The following is a 14,576-nucleotide window of genomic DNA, read 5'->3' as shown; positions in this document are numbered from 1 at the left end:
GTCAAAAATGACCCAAAGACAATCGATGTGTTCTGGTGGTGTACGGCTGTCCCGGAAAGGAACAAAGACCATGTTTCGCTTTCTCTCTAATTCAATTTCAAGCTGAAAAATGATCATTTAAGGCTTTTTCTCTGCTGTTCACCATGGTGGCGGGTCTTTTTTAACCTTTAAGACAGCACAAGTGTTCATTTCTGCATGTGTACCAGTCAATTCCACCTCAAGAGTGCAATATGAATGTGTACATTAAATGAGAGATCCTGTACAGTTTATATCTCTGAACAGCACTGACCTCCTGCAGCCCTGGCAGCCTGTTTGGAAGTTTCCAGAATGCGCGAGACTTTTTCTGCGCGGGTCTTTTCGTCTGACGCCAGGATGTCAGACCGGGCGTACACAGTCCTGCCCAGTGTGGGTGGCTGCTGAGATTAAAATCAGACAAATGTAAAAAAAAAAAATCAGTGTCGTCTCACAGCCACAAAGAATGATCTTATCATTTGTGAACATTTGGCTCAGTGTTTGTGAAACTGCAAGCGCATTCATTCAAGTTCAAGTAGGTCGACTGAAGGGCCGAATTTATATTACAGGCACATTAATGATGAGAATATAGTAGTGTATGTAGTGGGTGGCCTGCATGTGTGGGCACAGTAAAATGGGTTTGTTATGTGGAATTAGAGCTTTCTATGAGCCACTGTGTTTCTATCACGGTATAAAAGAAGTTCCATGCTGCCCTTACTGTTGGATGCACTGTGACTCATATATTCTGTGGTAGTTGTTAGATAGTCTAAAGATAAATAACTCAATGACATGTCAGTAGTTTGAGGTGTTCAGTACATAGTAATAAGCAGTAAGGCGCACACTGAAGGGGAATCCCAGCAATGTATCCAAATGTCTGACACTTCATTGGTTGACTGGGTTTAGTGAAATGGTTAATCAACTCATTTTTTTAGAGTGGTGGTGATGGGAACAAGGGGTTGCCATGATGACTACAACACAAATATAGCCATTCGATATACTAGCCAAACCCACTAGTGAACCTCCAACCACCTGTTTGTCTTTAGAGTTTTTATGTAATGCTGATGATGATGGTAAAATAGTGGCAAATCTTAAAAAAAACAAAAACATACGTTTTAATTAGGGACTATTTTATCTTAGAGCACCCTGAATGGGGTCTAAACAGGGTTGGAGGGTTGTTACATAAAAAAATATTCCATTACTCCAAATGTTCATGTAATTATAACTTAATGCAAAGGACTGCAATACTGCAATACATGCCAATAAGGTAATCTGATTAGTTTCAGTGGCTTTTGTATTTTTTAAGCTCTCTATTAATCACTCTAAATCACAATAATACCTCAGGTTACTCACTTTTTCACTGTAACTGTCCTTTTTTTTTGCTTCCTGATTACATAATGTAGTTACATGCATTACAACACCCTGTTACTACCCAACCCTGGACTTAAAATATACCATTTAGACCTAAAGCATCTCAAAAACAACAGCACAACAGTGTCCCAGACCTCAGGCAGTCCACTCATAACCATTTGGTGTGTTAACTGTGTTACTAGAGGCAGGTTTTAGAGGCAGTAAACTCCTCAGACTCTTCTTCAGGTTCTGTTCACCACCACTGCGAGCATCTCTGACGACAGTTCTGAGGATTCTTCAGAACCGAGCGTTTCACAACAAACCACTCTGAATGACTTTGCTTGACCAATCTGTGATGCAGACGTTTAGAAACAGTGCTGGGATTCCCCTTACAGGACAGAGAGGGCATGCTTAGAGTTTAAAGGAGGCGTTACTGATGTTTTCGAGCTGTCTGAGTCTAAAGACGTGGTGAACTCCTCCACTGAGCTGTGAGAGTGAGAGAGCGAGGGAGGTGGAGAGCTCCGAGCTAAACTCTCCTCTTCCCTCTCCACATCGCTGTCCATGCTGGTGGTGTCCAGGCTAAACCTACATACACACACATACACACACACATACACACATAGACATACGAGTTAGGTTAAGAACCAGAGGCTGACTGACGGTTCAGCTCAATACTCTCTGTTACAGAAACTCTTTCCAGCAGTCAGAATGAATTGAATTGAATTGTCTGGTGGTGGTGGTGGTGGGTGGTGTCGGGTGGTGGTAGTGGTGGGGGGTCAGTTCTCTGCTGGTTGGGTGTGTCATTGTGTATATTTAGTAGTTCCTCCTTTCTCTCAGCAGCAGTGTGGTACTTCATACTACTGAGTGCACACTCATCCGTCTGCAGAGCAGCAAAGCACCACTTACTGTTCTCACAGAACTTACTTCAGTCAAAGTAGATACCGAACAATATACACTATATGCCCAAATGTTTGCGGACACCCCTTTTAATGCATGCCTTCAGCCTCACTTTTACTTTCATTTGCACCCATTGCTGATACAGATGTGCAAATCCACACACAAACACACACAGCTCGTCTAGTCTCTGTACTGCCAATAGAATAAGAATCTCTGGAGCAGAAATAAACATGAACCTTTTGGCACCATGCCAGGGTGGTGATCTTCCAACCAATCCTGACCTCACTTAAATTTGTTTTGCTGAATGCAATCAAATCCTCATAGCAATGCTTCAAAAATCTAGTAGAAAGCCTTCTTCAGTTACTCCAACAAAAGCAGGGTAAACGTTTTTTAACTCTTGATTTCAGAAGAAACAATGAATGAGTGTCCCAATACTTTTGTCCATACAGTGTATAGTAGATGCTGAATAATTAATAGTGAATACTGAATAATTAATTATTGGATACTCAATTAGTTATAGTAGATACTGAATATTTCATAGTTCATACTAAATAATTCAAAGTGGATACTGGATAATTTACAGTGGATACTCAATATATCATAGTACATATTGGATAATTCATAGTGGATACATAATAAGTCATAGTACATACTAAATAATTCATAGTGGATACTGAATAAGTCATAGTGGATACTCAATTAAGTTATAGTAGACACTGAATATTTCATAGTTCATACTAAATAATTCATAGTGGATACTCAATAAGTCATAGTACATACTAGATAATTCATAGTGGATACTGAATAGGTCATAGTGGGTACTCAGTTAAGTCATAGTAGATACTGAATAAGTCATAGTTCATACTAAATAATTCATAATGGATACGCATTGAGTCATAGTACATACTGGATAATTCATAGTGGATACTGAATAAGTCATAGTAGATACCAGATAAGTCATAGTGGATACTCAGTAATTCCTAGTGGGCACTGAAGAAGTCATAGTTCATACTGAATAATTCACAGTGGATACTCAATAATTCATAGTGGATACTGAAAAAGTCTGAGCTGATACTAAAAAATATATATCAGCTTTTGACAACAAACAGTGCATAGTAACTGCAATATTTGCATAGTAACAACTTTATTTGCAACAGCAACTTAAGTTCTCACCTCCTCCCCAGGTCCACCGGAGACAACGGGACGTCCCAGCTGTGTCTGCGGGAGGTGGACATGGATCTGACAAGTATGGGGAAACTTTCTGGGTCTGAATCCATCTCTGGTGCTGCTACAGGTTTGCCCCCACACACAGCAGCGCCCGACGTGACCGCAGGCTCAGCTAATTCTCCCTGCTCAGACAGCAGGTTCATAGTACTGTGTGTAGAGCAGAAAGAGGCGTCGCACTCCACGTGGAATGACCTGCAGGGTGGTGGGGGGTATAGAAACGGAGTCTGTGGGAGCTGGGATTTGTCTACAGGGGGAATTACAATGGACAGGGGGGTCCCAGAAAGGCTGTGGCCAGCCTGCAGATCTCTGAAATACTCTGAGTCCCTCAGAGAGGAGTTCAGATCAAGCAAGTCATCCACACTGCTCTCAGAGCACTCGAAATCGCTCTCAACCAAACAACAGTTCTGAAAGAGACAAGAATGAGATCTGAATTAGCACAGTTTTATTTTACTGCCACTGGAATCTACCGTGACACCAGGAAAACAAAAGATTTCGAACAATTTCAAAATGATTCTACAAATATATATATATATATATATATATATATATATATATATATATATATATATATATATATATATATATATATATATATATATAATTTCTGGTAAATGGATCTGGAGCAACTATGGAAAATTATGTAATAACCATTAAGTAATAACCAGGGATATAGAAGAATTATTATATTATGGAAATGGATGTAGTGTAACCATGTTTATGTACCATAAACATGCATATAATAGTACTGTTGCCTTGAAATCAATGTAGCATAACCACAGAAATAATGTACCGTAACCATGAAAATAGACATAGTGTAACCACGGAAATAGATGTAGAGTAACCATGGAAATTGATCTAGCGTAACTACGGAAATATATGTACCATAAACATGGATATAATAGTACTGTTAATTTGAAAATCAATGTAGCATAACCACAGAAATAATGTACCATAACCATGGAAATGGATCTACTATAACAATGGATATAATAGTACTGTTGTTGTGGGAATTATTGTAGCATAACCACAAAAGTTCATTTTGTGTAACCATGGAAAAGGATGTATTAACATGAACATATCCATGGAAACAGATTACTGTAACCATAGAAATTTAAAGAGTGTAACCATGGAAATGGATGGAGCCTAATCACAGAAAAGGATGTGGCACAACCATGGAAATGAGGAATGGATGCAGCATGACAGTGTAACCATGCAAAGTGAACGATGTCCAGGGAACTGGGTGTGGTGTAACCATGGATGCATGGGTAGTTCAGTAATCCCTATATCTTCATCTACTTCAGTCCATATTTTAATAGATGTAATTAGGACAGTATGAGTTGATCTGCAGTGTGGACAGATTCCCGCGCGGCCTTTAAAGCACTTGGTGGTCAAACAGGTGGTGAAAAGTGAGGATGGTGCGTTAGCTGTAGGAGCTCACCTTGTCCTCGGATGTGCCGCTGAAGAAGAACCCCTCAGCGATGGAGGATGGTGAGAGAGATGAAGAGGAGCCGGTACTGGAGGTGGGTCCGATCGGCTGCGTGCATGGCTTACACTCCGAGCCTGCAGGACACACAGGCGCTGTTATTTCTGCCCTTATAAACTCCGGAAGCATGTACAGCCCCAGCTTATCTCTGATTACCCCCCGTATCAAAACATTCGATCAGAAGAGTGCAGTAATTAATTAGGGGTGGAAGTGCGGCCTTGCAGCAAAGCGGCCGGAGCGTAAACACTACCAGCTCGGTCTGTTATAATGTGGAAGCAGCAGTTTACTTAAGAGTCCTCACTATCTACTGTTATAGGAAATGAGCACTGGCTGCTGCTCGGCAGCCCAACACAGCTGTGAACTCATGTGTGAGTGTGTGAGTGTGTGTGTGTGTGTGCCTTTTAAAGGGCCCGTCTCCTGCATTTCACTTCGGGTTAATATTCTGTCTGTTTGGTCCAAGAAAACCCAGAACATCCTCTTAGAAGTAATGACAAATAGACTGATATATGTAAATTACATCCGTTCTGATTGTTCCTCAAAGAAAGGCTCCAAAATCTAGTCTTATTCAATGCCATGTCCCAATACTTTTGTCAATATACGGTGGGGACATGATCCTCCAACATCCTTGAGCTCCTGCTGAATGCAACCAAGTCTTCACAGAAATGCTCCAAAAGTCTTTTTTTCAATACTGCGTCCCAATAGTTTTGTCTTTTGTAGATATGTATACACCGGGTAGCAGAGAAGGTTAGGGGCCTTGCCTTTGTGAATCTGTGTATTGGTAAACCCATAACTGTCATCAATAACCCAGTGCGCTAATCACTGAGCCATCACGGCTGGTATAGGTGAATTATGTCTACTCTGATTGGTTGCCTTGTATCAGGCTCATTCAAAAAGCAGCACAGACTGAAACCTCTTAAGAGCCTCCTAACTTTAATGTGTGTGGGCGGGGCTAAACTGCTATGGCTAGCTCACAGTGGGTCACGGTCCTTAAAACAACAGCTGCAGACAGCAGCAAGCTAACTTTATCAATTCTGATTTGCGTAGCTGGGAACCTCAGGCCTGAGCAGTGTCACGGGAAAGCGAGGGAGTGATCAAGTGAAAGAGAGACAGAGAGAGAGAGAGAGAGAGAGAGAGAGAGAGAGAGAGATAGGGAGAGAATGGGTGCTATGTAGCATTTTGCACCAAAGCATGTGACAGACATTCCATTGTAGTATAGATCCACCCTCAGTATCAGCGGGTCTCCAGCCCTAATCAGTGCATTTGTAAAGAGGGTCAATAACGAGCATGTGGAGGCGGGGCTTAATGGGGCAGGATATAATGCAGCCAATAAGAGACTTTTCTACTTTAGATGTCGTGGCAGTAGGGCTGCTAACATTTGGAAGACCGCCACCCACCCTACATAATAGAGGGAAAATCCTCACTATTACATTATTGAGGCAGACGCTGCAGAACTGAATTTCCAGCCACTAGAGAGCGCACTAGCCAGGTCAAGAACAGCAAAAGGGTCATTTATCAGCATAAAAGGGTTCTTGTTGGACAAATCATTTGTTTAGCCAAAATGCTACGAGGAGTATCGGGGTGCCACGCTCGTGTTATGCTATAAGGCGTATTGGGATGTGAAAATGATGAAAAAAATATATATTATTTAAATCCAATTTATTTAAATTTCAATTAAAGCTCAATTAAAATAACTATTTGGGTGGTGGGTCTTTCTTAGCACCACCACAGACAAGGCGTTGGTCTGTTAGTAGTGGATCAGAGACAGCAGTGCTGCTGGAGTGTTTAAACCCCTCAGTGTCACCGCTGGACTGTAAATTGTCCACCAACCAGAAACATCCAGTCTGCAGTGTCCTGTGGGCAGCAGCGTCCTGTGGGCAGCAGCGTCCTGTGGGCAGCAGCGTCCTGTGAGTACTGATGAAGGACTGGAGGATGACCAACACAAACTGTGCAGTAACAGATACAGAGTTTCTAAGTCTCTGACTTTACCTTCATCTACAAGGTGGACCGACTAGGTAGGAGTGTCTAATAGAGAGTGGACAGTGAGTGGACAGACACAGTGTTTAAGCACTCCAGCAGCACTGCTGCGTCTGATCCACTCGTACCGCCAGCGCAACACACACTACTAACACACTACCATGTTCGTCAGTGTCACTGCAGTGCTAAGAATGACCCACCACCCAAATACTACAGACTGCCCTGTGGTGGTGGTCAGTCCTGTGGGGGTTCTTAATGGGGGTGGTCATAATCTTCTGAAATGACTGTGTATATTAATACTGACTTCACTCCTTCAGCTTGGATGGAAATGTGTGGCGTAAGTGAGCTAAGGTTTATTTTTTAGAGAGTAGGCTGAATTAGACAGACAGTTAGACCTCATGACCTCCTGACCTCTAGAAGAAGCCGTTAAGACGCCAGCAGACACTACGAGCCGCTTTGCGCAACAGCCGTGTCCAGAACTGAATAAGCAGTGCCTCACTGCTGCACTGGGGAAGTTACTCTGCTCGTGAACTTGATGATCATGATGATGGTGACGTGCAAAATGACACAAAGCAGACCCCCGTAGGCCCCACCCACCGAGGGCCTCCAGCGCCACTGCCAAAGCCGGCTCACTTTAAACAGTGCATGAGCGTTAGGCTGGAGGAGTTCTCCGGCGTAAATCAGCCCGGGCTCCAGACGGATGACATTGTCCCACAGGGGAGTTTGTTTGTATCCACATCAGACCCGTAATATGTAAACCACATCGCCGTCATGATGCCTGTGATGCGCCAATAGCCTTTTAAGGTTGGCTCCTGACACCATACATTACTGCTCTGATGGACTAAACAAGAAGACCTCTCAGGCTTTTACAAGCTGGAGGTCCACCACTGCTCCCTTTCCCTCTCTGGTCTGGGACCAGGCCGGATCTGCACGGTTCAGTCAGTAAAACTGTAAGAGCTTAAATGAGGGACAGTGAGCTTCAGTACTGTATCCAACCCTTTGTGCTCAGAGGTTACTTCTAAAAGGAGGTTCTATCAGATGAGGACTGTTATTAAAAGCCTTTAGGTGGTACTATATCAGAGGTTACTTCATTCCGTCAATAATAATAATAATAATAATAATAATAATATTCCTCATATTCAATCTCTCATCATCTTTTCTCTCTCTCTCTCTCTCTCTCTCTCTCTCTCTCTCTCTCTCTCTCTCTCTCCCTATCTATCTATAGTCATTCTCTCTCTCTCTCTCTTTCCCTCTCTATCTATAGTCCTTCTCTCTCTCTCTCTCTCTCTCTCTCTCTCTCTCTCTCTCTATCTATAGTCAATTTTTTCTCTCTCTCTCTTTCCCTCTCTATCTATAGTCCTTCTCTCTCTCTCTCTCTCTCTCTCTCTCTCTCTCTCTCTCTCTCTCTCTCTCTATCTCTCTCTCTCTCTCTGTCCTTTCTCTCTTTTTCTTTCCTTCCTTTTTTCTCTGGCTCCTCACACTACCCTTCTTTCTCTCTTATCTATATTTTTCTCTCTCTCTCTCTCTATCCAGATCCTTTCTCTCTCTCTCTCTCTCTCTTTCTCTCTCTATCCATATCCTTTCTCTCTCTCTCATCCCCCCCTCTCTCTCTCCCACCTCCTCTTTCTCTAACTCCTTTCTGTCTCTCTCTCTGTCTCTCTCTCACTTTCTTTCATTCAGTGGAGATCATTCATACACACAGACAACCCCCCCAAACACACACACACACACACACACACACACACACACACACACACACACACTTTTTAAAATCCAGCTTTTGTTCCCACCTTCAAAGTGATCTACAGTAGAGGTTGAGAGATCCTTCTGAAGTGCACTCTACACACACAGGTTCTACATTGTACTAAAAAGGGTTCTCTAACTCGTGTTCTTAAAAGGTTCTACAAAGAACCATCTCTAACAGGTTTTAGTAGAACCATTTAAGCATCCAACTGGTATGTTGAGTTGTCATGGTTACCTTTACTGCAGAACCTTTGAAGAACCACTACTTAAAGTGTGTTGATGGTTCCTTACATCTATAGAGCCCCAAAGCAGGTTCCACTATTGTTATGAGTAGAGGGACCCTTCTCTAGTGCTACAGAGAACCGATTTTGCTCGTGGTACATCAGCGCTGTGGATATAAGCCCCTCTGCTCACCCACCTTTCAACCAAAACTACCCCCCCCCCACATCATCTGACTCCTGCACCCTCTCAACCATGATATAGTGTTAGTGTGTGTCACTGAAAACGTATTCTAGTCTTATTGTCATGAGAGGTGTGTGTGTGTGTGTGTGTGTGTGTGTGTGTGTGTGTGCACGTGCGTGAGTATGCAGGTGGCCTGGCGCATGACCAGCAACACGAGCATCAGCTCTGCAGCTCAGAAGTGTCATTAGGTCAGGCCTGGTGCTCAACCACAGCTGCCTGACCACACGCTCACACTTTGACTGCTAAACTGTACCACCACACACACACAAACACACACAAACACACACACGCACACAGAGCAAAAAAACACACTTCCTTCGCACCCAGCTCACACTGATGTGAAACAGAAACCGAGGATGCGGAGCTCACACTTCACAGTCAGTTACAATCCCAACACACACACACACACTCACACAGCACAATGCACACTGAGGCCTGACTGCTCACGCTTAGCAGAAAGGGTTCTATGTAGAACTGATGCTTTTGGAACCATCTTCCAAAAGGTTCTAGAAAGAACAATAGAACCACGACACCTCAGCACTGCAGGCTCTGTAAGGCTCAGCTGAAGACTCAGGCCTGGTTAAACGGTTCTTTATATACAAAGAAGGCCTCTTGTAAGATGGTACTTAGCACCACAAAGGGTTTCACGTCAACTGTTGTTACTCAAGGAACCCTTTTCAGTACTCAGAACAAAAGTTAGAGGAAATTAGAACGAGAAAATAAGAAAAACGAAGGAAAACAAAGGGAAATTTAAAAATTAAATTAAAAAAATCACGGAATATTTTATAATATATATATATATATATTTATATAATATATTATAATAAAACCTGAACATGTTTAACATTTTTTATCTAAAGTTTAATGCTTAGTTATTTAATAAACTACAAACAAACAAAAATATATATACAAGATTTTTATTGGCTATTATAAGAAAATAAAAACAACTAAGGAAAACATTTGGAACATCAATAATTCTAGATTTGTAAACTTAGGAAAACTAAAACAATTAAGTAAAACTTGGGAAACCAGTAATTTAAGATAAACAAACTTTGGAAAATAGATCAGTTAATTCCTTAACCTGGGAAAACAAATAATTCAAGATTTGCAGACTTAGGAAAACTAAAACAATTAAGTAAAACTTGGGGAAACCAGTAATTCAAGCTAGAGAAATCTTGGAAAAATACATTAATTAAGGAAAACTTGTAACCAGTAATTTAAGATTAAAAACCTGAGAAAACTAAAACAACTAAGGAAAGCTTGGGAAAACCAATAATTCAAGAATAAAAACAAATTCAGAAAACTAAGTAAAAATTGGGAAACCAGTAATTAACAAACTTTGAAAAATAGATCAGTTAATTCCTTAACTTGGGAAAACAAATAATTCAAGATTCACGAACTTAGGAAAACTATGAACAATTAAGGAAAACTTGGGAAAACCAGTAATTCAAGATACACAACTAAGAAAAATCCAATAATTATAGATGAACAAACTTAACGAACTAATAAAAGCTCTAGAAAAAAAAAACACATGTAAGAGAAATGAGACAAACACTGAGAAACTTAAGATGGAAAACTATAGAAAGTTTAGGAAGACTATGAGGACCATTAGGACAGCTAGGAGCCGTGAGGAACGCTTGTGAAAGAGAAAACTAAAACCTGTAGAACAACGAAAGCAGAATGAAGAGAAAGCCAAGAAAGTCCCACTGACAGCTGGTTGCTTTTGGTTTGGTTCTACCTCTTTTGAAGGACCAACGTTTCATCCAGAATTTGGAGAAAGAGGGCCAGGAGTTGTTGAGCGGCGAATCAGCCATGGAGAGAGAGAGAGGCAGAGAGAGAGAGAGGGAGAGAGGGGGAGAGAAAGAGAGAGTGCAGAGAAAACATTCAAACAGGAGAGAAGAGGAAAGATCCACAGAGCTCTCCGAGCAGGAGAGCAGCCCGGCCTGAGAGAACGACACTGACGCTGAACACAGGGAGAGAGAGAGAGAGAGAGAGAGAGAGAGAGAGAGAGAGAACAGGGGGAAGAGAAGAGAGAGAGAGGGAGAGGGTGAGGAGGAGGAGGAGGAGGAGGGAGAAAGACATCCAGAGAGATGTGAAAGAGAGGAAGGGGCGGGGACTCCACTAGTCCATGTGGATGAAGCTGGGTGGGATTTGCATGGTGAGGATGATGATGATGATGAGGATGAAGGCTGGGTTCAGAAGGACGTGGAGCGGAAGGGGAGAGTGTTTTGGCGGCTCACTGACAGAATGAGGACAGGATAAAGACATTCAGAGAAAATGGATTTGCTCTGCTGGAGTGAAAAGTGACCTGCCGGCCGGGTCTGAGGCTGTCCTCTGAACCCATAAGAGAGGCCGAGTGTTCACACAGTGTGCAGAACGCCTCACCCCTAAAAAGCTGTGTCAAAGCCACAGCCGGGTCACAGCCGGGTCAAAGCTCCACCACTGCTGTAACCGATACCGCCCGAACCTGGGGGCCCGATACAGTTTAGCACACAGTACTATTTACTATAATAACTGAAATGAAAATAGTTTATATACATTATATGTCCACAAGTTTGTGGACACCCTTTCTAATGAATGCATTCAGTTACAATTACATGCACACACAGCTTGTCCATGTAGAGGAGCATAGCCAAGAACAGGACTCTATCTAGCAGATAAACACAAACCCGTTGGCTCATTGGCCTAATGACAGGTGTGGGAAATAGGGCTATAGGGCTGAGCTGTGGAGCAGTGGAACTGTGTTATCTGGAATAATGGATGGTGCTCCATCCAATACTTTAGGGATGAGCTGGGGAGTTGGGGTTGAGGATTAAGTTGGTGGTGATTATTCAACATCCTGGTCTCACTAATGCTCTTGTGGTTGAATGCAATCAAATCATCACAGCAATGCTCCTCCAAAATCTAGTAGAAGGTTTTCTTCCCTGGACAGTAGAGACAGTTACTCCAACAAAAGCAGGAGAAACTTTTTTTAATAGCCTTGGTTTCAGAAGAAACAGTGGATAAGCAGGTGTCCCTAAACTTTTGTCCATGTATTATATTTTAGCAACACCTTTAAACCAACACATTCAGAACTGACTCACCTCTTAACAACTAGATCTAGTTTTAAATATCCGGCAGCCACATATTTGGATATTTGGAAATGCCAGACGTGGCCCAAGTTTGGGCCGGGGCAGCGCTGCTATCAGGGGGATCTACACAACTGTGTGCGAACCAAAAGAGAAAGTGAACTGAAGCTTCTGCACAAACAATGAGAAGACGACTAAAAGTGGAAATGTGGAGCCAAAAATATACTTGGCTCAGTATAAGAACCTTTTGTAGGCCTAAAGAACCTGAAGCTGAAAAGTGCTTTATGAATTGGAAGGTTCTTCACACTCACATCTCTGTTGACAACATAGTTGTTCACAGAACCAAAAGTCCAATCATTAATCCAATCCCTGAGTTAATGACTGCCCACTTATCCGACCTGACCTGCTCGAAGACTGACCACTGGGATCCCCTGTACCTGCATCAGACCCACTGCCACCCACCAGATTGACAGCCAGGCTCCCTGCCTCCCGTGTCAGACTAGCTGCCCACCCTCCTGCCACTGCTACCTGCCTAATGACTATGTTAAAATTGACAAGAACTCATAACCATCTGCCACGTTTATCACTATTACCACCGTTATCCATCATTACTCCACACCATTAATCTTACCATCACTACTGATTATATTAGTATTATATTAGTATTAGTAGAGAATGATTATTATTTTATTATATTAAGATTATGTCTTATGCGGTGGTTCTGTGACTTTTATCAATAATCCACAAATAGTTCTGATCAGAGGAGGATGGGTCAGGTCCCTCCTGTGAGTCTTGGTTTCTCCCAAGGTTTCTTCCTCCAGCTCTGTGCCACTGTCGCCTTTGCTTTGCTCACTGGGGGTCTTTCTGTTTACTGATTCTGTAGAGCTGCTTTATGACAACCTAAAAATCGCTATGCAAATCAATTTGATCTGATATGAGAAGTGGTTCTTCTTCGGCATCATTCAAAGAACCATTCGTAGCAAACAGAATGCATACAAAATAGTTTTGTCCTAATTAAAAACTCTTAACTATAAAATAAAATCTGATAATTCTGGAATTAACAGAAAAGAACTAGCGGGTGGTGCTGATATGGGAGGGAATGTATTTGGAGCTATTTGGCTAGCTAGTTTGAAATGTACCTGTTCCTAAATCGTGTTTTATTTATTTATTATTTATTTGTTTGTTTATTTGTTAAAGCTGTTAGAACAGGAGTGTCAGTATTTTTGCACTTGACTGTATACTGTCTAAATGTAAACTATGGTTATTTGGTAAAGGAAATGGAAATGGTTCTGTATCAAAGAATCATTTGATGCATAAAGAGATCCTTGCCTGGTTGAATTGTCTTTCATATGCAAGCAAAACTGGCCATACTTTGAATTAGGTGTCTGTAATAACTGTGTAATTACACATTAATAATCGGTGCTATAACAGTGCACCCACTGGGGATGTATGGTGTTACAGATGCATTACAGCAGTACAGATTGCATAATTTCACATTACACACATCAGCAGTTTTGACTCATTATTACCCAAGTGTGTCTCAGTTCGAAGAAAAGCAGTGGCAGTTCATATAAACACCCTATATGGACAAAAGTATTGGGACACTTCATTGTTTTTTTCCGAAATCAAGAATATTAGGAAGAGTTGATCCTGCTTGTATTGAAGTAACTGTCTCTACTGTCCAGGGAAGTAGACTTTCTACTAGATGTTGGAGCAAGAGCACTGCTGTGAGGACTCAGCATTCAGTGAGGTCAGGATGTTGGATGATCACAACCCCTCCTCATCCTAAACTCCCCAACTCACCTAAAAAGCACTGAATGGAGCTCCACTATCCATCATTCCAGAGAACACAGTTCTTCCACTGCTACACAGCTCAATTCTGGGGGGCTTTATACCCCTGTAGCCCACGTCTGGCATTAGGCAGCATGGTGTGCATAGGTTCATGATGTTTATCTGCTACAGAGAGTCCTATTCTATTGGCAGTACTTCTCTACAGTGTCCAATGCGCATCTGTAGCAGCAATGGGTGTGACTTAAAGTAGCTGAAAGCATTTATTAGAAGTGGTGTCCACAAACATTTGGACATATAGTGTACAAATACCCTATATATGTCACTACACATCTATACAGCTATTACATTTCAGAGTTGGTGCAGTGAATATAGTGGTGTTATTGTTATAACTGCGTTATTACACTTGACTAATCCATGTAATAACAGTGTTGTACCCACTGGCGATGTATTTACTCTGGCAGATGCAGATTACAACAGTACAGCTTATGTAATTAATTGTATCAACTACTTTTTTGATCCACTCAATTACACAAGTACATTTCAATAGCTCCAACAGGAAAAGCAGCAGCAGT

General features: G+C 41.9%; 1 protein-coding gene across 3 annotated transcripts in view; it reads right to left on the bottom strand.

Annotated features, from left to right (window-relative positions):
* arhgef18b (rho/rac guanine nucleotide exchange factor (GEF) 18b) overlaps window positions 1–3,665 on the bottom strand; it is a 59,160-nt gene extending 55,495 nt beyond the window's left edge. For 2 of the 3 annotated variants that reach the window (XM_072659956.1, XM_072659957.1), the window contains exons 1-3: window positions 3,430–3,665; window positions 1,794–1,944; window positions 290–416 (exon numbers count right to left, since the gene is read on the bottom strand). In XM_072659956.1, the coding sequence (XP_072516057.1) occupies window positions 290–416; window positions 1,794–1,944; window positions 3,430–3,626 (475 nt within the window). In that variant the 5' untranslated portion in view covers window positions 3,627–3,665. The remainder of the gene's footprint in view (window positions 1–289; window positions 417–1,793; window positions 1,945–3,429) is intronic. The other variant, XM_072659958.1, reaches the window with a different exon arrangement.
* Window positions 3,666–14,576: the final 10,911 nt, after the last annotated feature.

Source organism: Salminus brasiliensis, chromosome 17 (assembly GCF_030463535.1).
Source record: "Salminus brasiliensis chromosome 17, fSalBra1.hap2, whole genome shotgun sequence".
Classification (NCBI taxonomy): Eukaryota; Metazoa; Chordata; class Actinopteri; order Characiformes; family Bryconidae; genus Salminus; species Salminus brasiliensis.
This window is presented reverse-complemented; position numbering and strand designations above follow the sequence as displayed.